Source organism: Sinocyclocheilus anshuiensis, unplaced genomic scaffold (genome assembly GCF_001515605.1).
Source record: "Sinocyclocheilus anshuiensis isolate Anshui unplaced genomic scaffold, SAMN03320099.WGS_v1.1 scaffold954, whole genome shotgun sequence".
Lineage (NCBI taxonomy): Eukaryota > Metazoa > Chordata > Actinopteri > Cypriniformes > Cyprinidae > Sinocyclocheilus > Sinocyclocheilus anshuiensis.
Genome location: NW_015536527.1, coordinates 725,588 through 735,024, shown reverse-complemented (window position 1 = coordinate 735,024; position 9,437 = coordinate 725,588). Strand labels below are relative to the sequence as shown.

The 9,437-nt window shown below is 37.1% G+C and overlaps 1 protein-coding gene across 1 annotated transcript; it reads right to left on the bottom strand.

Moving 5' to 3' along the window:
* Nucleotides 1-4,577: 4,577 nt before the first annotated feature.
* On the bottom strand, nucleotides 4,578-7,675 carry LOC107694512 (uncharacterized). The gene is made up of 8 exons (XM_016494216.1): nucleotides 7,636-7,675; nucleotides 7,161-7,496; nucleotides 6,656-6,979; nucleotides 6,452-6,544; nucleotides 5,903-5,928; nucleotides 5,009-5,354; nucleotides 4,813-4,913; nucleotides 4,578-4,751 (listed from the first exon to the last, which is right to left on the bottom strand). Exons 1-8 carry the CDS (start codon nucleotides 7,673-7,675, stop codon nucleotides 4,578-4,580), a joined length of 1,440 nt encoding a protein of 479 aa, XP_016349702.1.
* Nucleotides 7,676-9,437: the final 1,762 nt, after the last annotated feature.

The window sequence follows — 9,437 nt, the reverse complement described above, 5'->3', positions numbered from 1 at the left end:
AAACTAGCGATTTTTTGGAGATTTTTTATTTTTTACTTGGCCACAGCCTGCCGTAGGCCCGTGACCTCTCACGTTTACTCTCAATCATGCCAATGAGTCTGCGCAGTCAACACACCAGTACGCCACGCCTGCCATGACGCACACCACAATTTCATTATAAGCATCAATCAAGATGCCGGATAAAAAATTAACATCTTGTTTTAACCACGGACATAAAAGTTATACCACAATTCATGCACAGTCCCTAATTTCACTTCAGAATTTTTTGTTATATTTAATCTTTTGTTATATTTTTTATACTGTTATCATTTGTAAAGTATATATATTTACTTTCCTTTACCTTTACCAAATTTACCTGTCTTTACTTTGTATTCATATTTGGCGACTTTTTGTGAAAAATTTAGACTTTTGAGGGTGCTTCTAGAGATTTTCTGAGGGAGGGGTTTGGCAACACTGGTGTGGACGAAACGCCTATACGATACAAAATGTATGCGTATACAGCTAAACGTGGACTGGGCCTCAGTGTTTTCCATTAATGCCAACAAAATCAATTAACAACACTTACAGCATCAGTAGTACAGACTCAATTCAAAACCTAAATACCTGTTGTTTGACTTAAGCCGGGCTCACACTACAGGAGTTTTAAAATCCTAACCGATTATGAAATCTGGTTGCAGCCCACACATAAGGAGAATCTTTGCAGATTATCTTGCCTCAAATATTAAACATGCACACACTACAAGATCTGAACATCGTGGCGCATCACACGCTACAAAATATTATTAAGATTATCATGCCAGAGGGAGCGCCTCATCTAATCTCACGCAGCAGATCGTCATTGATATTTCAGCCGGGCTCACACTACAGGAGTTTTAAAATCCTAACCGATTATGAAATCTGGTTGCAGCCCACACATAAGGAGAATCTTTGCAGATTATCTTGCCTCAAATATTAAACATGCACACACTACAAGATCTGAACATCGTGGCGCATCACACGCTACAAGATATTATTAAGATTATCATGCCAGAGGGAGCGCCTCATCTAATCTCAAGCAGCAGATCGTCATTGATATTTCAGTTAAGTTTACATATGTTAGCTAGTGCGCTAGCTGCTTTCTACACTCACCCGGTACATTCAAAACTGAGGCGATTTCACTCCAGTGCTTCTCTTTCTCCTTACAGTTGTGATACGTTTTCGACACATTATACAGACAGTCGTGTCACTATAAAACGTCAAGAAGCAGTTTCCTCCGTCTCCACTATCCAACAGGGCCGTACAGCAGCTGTTTTGTGGTCGCGCATTGGCTATTGTGAAAGTACTGACGTAATCATATAAACATGTTTGATATGATCGGGGCGGCCCCGATATGAGTGCGAGCAGATCGGGAGGTGCAAGATTCGATCGGTGAACACCTCACATTACCAGATAATCCGCGCCGCACATCGGGAGCGATCGAGAGGCTCGACAAAATTTTTACTCCGATTCTCGGGAGGGGGAAATCGGGGCTAAGTCGGGCTAAAAATTCTATATTGTGAGCCAGGCTTTACAGCAGTTTTGGAAAAGTGCACATTTGTGTACATGCGCTTTACTGTTACAGCTGTGCGCCGGCCAACATGTAAACAGTCAGTGCTAGCAGCTATAAGTGAATGTCCCCAAACAGGACTGGTATTTCAAGACATTTATAGGTCAGTTTCGTTCTTGTCACAATATTGACATTTCTAACTTCACTACTATACTGTAAAAAATATTGATATTCAATACCACAGGGAAAAACTGACACAACATTAAGGGCATAGTCTGAACTGAATCTAAGTAAGACATTTTATATTATGTTGTAATACAAGTGAACTTTAAACTAAAATGAATATTTTTCCTAACTATATTATTTTAGTTCACTTTAAATTAATATGGATGTCTTCATTTCTTCATTTGCCAGAGTCTAACCCTCAAGCATGTTATATATGATCGTATTGTCTGTTGATTATGTATTGGCTGTATGTGTTGTGACTTACTGCTGCAAAAGTAGTTTCCCCTAAGGGGGGCAATAAAAAGTAAACAAACAATAAAGTATGGCTCAATACCAATTTAGATGTGACAGAAAAAAACTACTAGCCTAATTTATACAAAGTTCAAAAATGATCAAACATAAGTCAAGTGAAGTCAAGTAATAAATTAAGAACAAATAACCCAGTTAAAACCAATGGCACAATAAATACAACTGAACAAATATACAAAAAAAAAAAAATCAGTGCTTTAATGAATTATATCTTTATTTCAGACCCAAGAAGGTCCATATAAAATAAAAAAGCATACAAAAACAACATACAACATGGATAACAACAACAACAAATAACAAGAAAATAATTTACATCTAATGTCCATATAAGCACTTTCTCCAGTGCCTCCAAAGTGCAGAGGTGTACCTAACAGTACTCTTCTCCAAGATCACAATAATTTCATTTTTAGAGGCCTCAAGTCGCTTTATAAATTTATACACAAAGTTTCTGATAACAGCACATAACATAGGCACCTGATTCTGAACAAAAAGCTGACTGGCACTTGTACACCGAGGGACTTTTAATAAAAGTCGCAATGCATCATTATATGCAACCTGCAACTTGTTAAATTTAGCTTTACTGTAACTGCACCACAAGTGGGCAGTATACAGTGGAGTGCAATAGGCTTTAAACAAAGCTATTTTGACATCATCAGTACACATGCTAAATTTACGAACAAGCATGTTAGCTTGTGCATACAATTTACAATACTGTCTCTGAATGTCATCATCGTCACAAAGGTCACTTCTAATGATGTGACCAAGATATTTGACCTTATTCACCACAGATAACTCCTGTCCAGCCAAATAAAGAGGGGAACATGGCCTTATGGTCCTCCTTTGTCCTCACTATTATAACAACACTCTTTTTGATGTTAAACTTTAAATCATATTGCTCACCATAGTCAGAGCAGACTCTAAGCAACTGTTGCAGCCCAGCAGAGTAAGGTGGCATTATGACTAGGTCATCTGCATACAGTAGATGGTTCAAAAGTCTTTCTCCCACCATGCAGCCAGTCTTACAATTTTTAAGTCTCTGAGTAAGATCATCCATATAAAGGTTAAAAAGCATGGGTGACAATATTCCACCCTGTCTAACCCCATTTGTCACTAAAAAAGGCTCCGATATTGTCGTGCCCCATCTAACCTGCATTGTTTGGTGTGTGTATAGCAAAAATGCAGAACCCGTACTAGGTATGGGGGAACCCCTCGCTGCTGTAATTTTTCAAATAGCTTTCCATGATTAATGCGCTCAAAGGATTTAGAGGCATCTAAAAAGCACAGACACATAGTGGAGTTCTGCCTTCTGTACTTGCTCACAACCTCTTTCAATGCATAGATACACATATCAGTCCCATGCTTACTTTTAAAACCAAATTGCTCATCATTGGTAATAACATATTGCTGAAATCGATCCAATAATATTATCTCTAATATCTTAGACATCACGCTGGCTAAGGCAATAGGCCTATAGTTTTCTGTGCTAGATATTTTCCCTGTTTTGTCTTTAATTACAGGTACCAGCAAAACAGAAAGCATAGAACTGGGCAATGTGCCATGAATCAACATTCCAGTAAAACACAAGGCCAATAAAACAACAAGTCTGTGACTAGCAAATTTCAAATGCTCTGCTGTGATCTGATCTGATCTTTAAATTCTTCAGGCAGGTCTAACAGTGATTTTCTCTCTCTTTTGTTGTTTGAATAACATTAATTACACGTCACTTCCTTTAAGACATAACCGACTGTTTATGAGGATACTCACCAAGACAGGTATTTTGAAATAACTTGACATATCTCTCTATTTCGCGCGTTCTTGCACTTGAATGGATAAATATAACTCATTTCTGTATTTGCGCGGTGTCTGAGAGACACTGGTCTCATATGTGTTGTTGCACTTAAATGTTTAAACTGACAAGATAAAAACACTGAGTTGCTGAAAATAGTGGATAATGAACAAAGTGTGACTGGACAGATTAGAGTGTGGTAGGCAATAACACCATAACAGAACGCTTCAACTGGACCGAACGAGACAGTGCAGTTGGTATCGGTATATCGGTACTGCAGAAATTTGATATTGCATTGATTCAAATTTTTCAGTATTTATATGTATCGAAATATCAATATTTCCTTTTGACAACACTACTAGTATAAATGTCAAGAAGAAACAAAAACGTTCTGTTCCTGTGTGAGTCACTTTAGCAGCTTCAACAAAAGTTCTACATACAGAAATGTAATTTTAATTTTAAACTAAAAAAAAGGTTTATTTTTCTTTTTTGAATTCAAGTTTATATAACTTAAAATTTAGGCCTCATGCTTTCATTTATTATTTAAACGAGTAATGTCAAATATCAAATTAGTTCTTGCTGTGGTGTTGAAACTAGTGTTGAGGTGAAATTTCACTTGGTATTGGTACCAGCTTCTAAAATCTTGGTATGTTGACCCTATTTCTCTGAGCAATGAGAGATTGTCTTCCGTTCCCTATCCTGTCTTCACTTCCCATGAAAGTATCAAAATTATTAATAATGTTCAATCTCACTGGCAGCCGCAGGCTCAATCTCAATGTGATTAGAGGACGGGTCATTGGTAGTGTTCATCACTAGAGCATCAGTGTGATTAGAGGGCGTCTCACTGGCATCATCCATCAGTGGAATCTCACTCTGATTAGGCGACAAATCGTTAACACCAATCACCTGTAAGAAAAACAGATTCACAGAAGGTAAAAGACATGAACAGGACTAATGATTCACTTACACAAAAATAGACTAGGAGCTGTGCTGTGGTGTTGAAACTAGCGTTGAGGTGAAATTTCACTTGGTATTGGTACCAGCTTCTAAAATCTTGGTATGATGACACTATTTCTCTGAGCAATGAGAGATTGTCTTCCGTTCCCTATCCTGTCTTCACTTCCCATGAAAGTATCAAAATAATTAGTAATGTTAAATCTCACTGGCAGCCGCAGGCTCAATCTCAATGTGATTAGAGGGCGTCTCATTGGTAGTGTTCATCACTAGAGCATCAGTGTGATTAGAGGGCGTCTCATTGGTAGTGTTCATCACTAGAGCATCAATGTGATTAGAGGACGGGTCATTGGTAGTGTTCATCACTAGAGCATCAGTGTGATTAGAGGGCGTCTCATTGGTAGTGTTCATCACTAGAGCATCAATGTGATTAGAGGACGGGTCATTGGTAGTGTTCATCACTAGAGCATCAGTGTGATTAGAGGGCGTCTCACTGGCATCATCCATCAGTGGAATCTCACTCTGATTAGGCGACAAATCGTTAACACCAATCACCTGTAAGAAAAACAGATTCACAGAAGGTAAAAGACATGAACAGGACTAATGATTCACTTACACAAAAATAGACTAGGAGCTGGAAGTGTATTTATTTTTATGTTTGCAGAACATATGGTGTTCTTTTCCTAAATATTAGTGAATCTGATAAACTGCATTACACTGTCATCTTCTGTACTACAGTAATATACAGTTGTGGCCAAAAATATTGGCACCCTTGAACTTTTAAAAAAAAAAGTAACACCCCTTTGCCTTTTTTTTTTTTTTTTTTTTCAAACAACAACAAAAACCAAAATCTTAAATATGATTTTCATAACAATATAATTAAACTGTTGGAATTATATAATAATAAAAATGTATCCACACCATCGTTTATTATGAAGTAAAAGAGTAAGAACAGCGCTGTCCTGATAAGTCAGTTATTATTGGTGTTTCAGTGTAATGATTTCTGAAACAAACTGCATAAATCACACAAACATGTTGGCAACTTGCAGATCTGAATCAGATTTTTTTGTAGGCAAACTGATTCAGTGCTCGTAGTATCTTACCTGATCATTGTGCCGTGTCCTGGTGTCTGTTTGAACAACAATAACAAACTCAATTAAACACACATTACTTACATTGTTAGAGTAATCGTTAAAAAAACAAAAATCCATCCTGTTATTTCAGCTGTATGTGTAATATAGCAATGACCAGTTCACAATGCATAAAAGGTTGTGAATTGTGCATATATGTGTATATATGTGTGTGTGTGTCTATATATATATATATATAATTTTTTTAAAATGATGAACAGCAGAAAGTATCATAAATAAAATGTATTGGAACCAATGACTTCAACCGAGGGGGACATTGATTATAATAACTACAAAGTATTTTAAGTGTGCACCTAACACTAGGAAAATACAAGTATCAGATCGTGACGGATTGGGTATTAAATTACCCAAATTGGGACACAAAAATTATCGGTACATCCCTAGTATTGATGTAAATTGAATCATTTTTGAACCGAGTTTTTGAAACAAACTGTCTGAAAGAACTAGTTCACAGAAAAAGAAAAAAAATCAGACTTCCCATCACTGTAATGTAATACTCACCTTTCCTTTTTACTCGACGCTTGTAAATATAAAACACACAAACAGATGCAGCCATAAGCAGGACAGCAGCAGCACATATTCCTGCTATTTCACCTGCAGACAGACCTGGAACAATATTAAAATAAAAAAAAAAAAAAAAAAAAAAAAAAAAAAAGTTGAACTATTTTAAGATTGCTCAAAGGAAATAAACTAAATGATACACACCAGTGACATTAACACTAAAGCTCCTTATGATGCTGAATCTGCTGCTGGTGATCTGTAGTTCATAAAGTCCTGAGTCTGTGGTGCTGATGTTCATGATGATCAGAGATCCAGTCTGATTGTCCAGCTTCAGTCTGTCTCTGAATCTCTCATCACCATCTGTACAGATCATTCTGGGTTCTCCAGTGATTTCAGCGATGCAAATGTCATTAAAATACCACGTCATCAAATCATTTGGGTTTTTCATTACACCAGGATCTAAAGTAACAGATTCTCCCTCCTTCACTAACTTTGTCTTCATTTCATCTTGTTCTGCAGCAGGAACATCTGAAACACAATCCAACAGCTCTTTAAAAACCAACATGCACCTGTTTTGTGCACATTTTATAAACGTTTTTACATCAAATCCTCATTCAAAAAAATACCTTAAAAAAAATAGGAGAAAAAAATTGTTTTAAATCAAACTGAATTGTATAAATTGTATAAGTAAATGTATTAAATGACTCACCATGAACAGTAACATTGAATGTCTTTTCACTGCTGCTTCTGATGCTGATGATCTTTAATTCATAAAGTCCAGAGTCTGTAGTGTTGGTGTTTGTGATGGTCAGAGATCCAGTCTGATGATCCAGCTTCAGTCTGTCTCTGAATCTCTCAGTACCTTCATTACACTGAACATCTGTACAGATAAAACTGAGATCTCCAGTGATTTGAGTGATGCGAATGTCATTAAAATACCATTTAATATCTTCTTGTTGGTTTGTTTTAACATCAGTGTGTAGAGTGACTGAATCTCCCTCCATCACAAATGCTGATACTCCATCTGAACCAACACCAGAAAATCCTGAAGAGGAAATTAAGTTAATTATAAGCCAAACTAAAGTATACAACAGGAAAGTGATATGAAAATGTTTTTCCTGCAGGTTTTTAACGTCCTGTCCTCAACTGAACCTCTCCCAGGAAACGTTCCCGTTTTGCATTACGTTCAATACAACCCGCCTGACCAATATAGCCTGCTGACATTCCATGTAGTGATTATTTTTTGCAGCAGAGGACACTGCGAGCAACTTCTTAAAGTTAGGATTAATTATAATGTGTTAACTAACTCAGCTCTCCGTGCCCACCTCCGTCTGTCAGTCGCAGTTTTTAACATTTAACATCAGATCAGTCATATTTAAAATGAGAGAAAATGAAACAAACCGTTGAGTACCAACGAGATCATCGCCGCTTCGCGGGCTTCACACGGAGCGTGTAAACTGCGCATGCTCCTTGACCTTGCGCTCAAACCACGCCCGCTTGATGTCGTCAGACCTGAAACACCCAGTATTCGTTCCTCAACAGAAAAGCACAACCACTCGTTCCGCCATCTTGGCCGACCGACCATAGACTGTATAAAAACATGGACGTAGTGTCCGTGACGTAACCCGACGAGCGTTTTGAACATAATGGTTTTGAAGCCTCCCGGGTGGCGAGAGACGGGGTGTGGAGAGCGGCGAAATCATCCGAGTTTCTGCGCGCCAACGGTCTTCGGTTTACTGAGGACCTTACTGCTTTCGACCGAGAAAGGAGGCTCTTACTATGGCCGGTTGTGGAAAAGGCACGTAAGGAGGGGAAAAGAGCTTACTTTGTTGGTTACCGTGCTTTCATTGAAGGTTCTGAAATGAATCCTCCATGAACTGTTCATACTTTCAAGTGAGGTTCAGTGAGCTATTTTATTTTGTGAAGAACACTGCACATACGGTTGGCTGTAAACTTTTTTGACTTCCCTTTTTGTCAGCTACCTTTGCGTTTTCAACCAGTAAGTTTCGGTTTGGTTATTTACTTTCTTATTCTGAGTTCTTAAGAAAATATTGTATTCCTGTCACCCCACGTGATTTTGCCATAATTATGGATGCCATTCCCAGTGGAGCTATTGCACTATTAAAAAAACTCTGTTGATTCTGTACCCTCCTTTATTTCCCTGACTAATCCCTGTGAAACAGTGATAGGGAAAATTTGCTTTGCGCTCAGCCCTTCTTTCAGGAATAGAAAGATTCGACATCTTTTTCAGAATGATATAACTACTGTTCCTTCTGTTGTATTTCACTGGAGTAATTATCTTTATGATATTCCTTGGAAGAGTGTGTGGTCGTTACCCAATAAATATTTAATTACGAACAAAGTTAAAGAGGTATCCTTTAAATTGCTACATCGAGTTTACCCTGTGAATGTTTCTATTTAATAAAATGCTTCCGGAGAAGGATCTTCTTTGTTCCTTTTGTGGAATGGTAGATGAGTCTATCTCTCATCTCTTTTGGGAATGTACCCATGTAACCATTTTTTGGAAAAAATTCTGTTTATTTATACGTTCTTCTCTCTTAGACAATTTTTCTTTGTTGTACAAGGATGTTTTATTTGGTTTTTATCATGTTGATAAGAATCTAAAGGACAAATATTTTCTAATAAATCTATTTATTTTGCTAGCAAAATTTTTTATACATAAGTGCAAATTTTTGTCTGTAAAGCCCCTATTTCTTATATTTTGTAAAGATCTGAAGTATTACTTGGAAACAATATCTACCTCCAGCAATGTTAAAGCCTTAAAATCGATAACATTGTGTGCATCTTATAATATTGGTTCTTTCTTATAATGTACAGTTGACTGAATGCTCTGTGATGTACTTCATATTACCCCTGGCCCTGTATGTTTTTGTTGTTGTTTTTTTAATTTCATTTTGTTTTGTGATTTTGTTGTTACTAGGGTTGTATATTTTTGTGTACTTGTTGCTAATCCTAATAAAGGAAG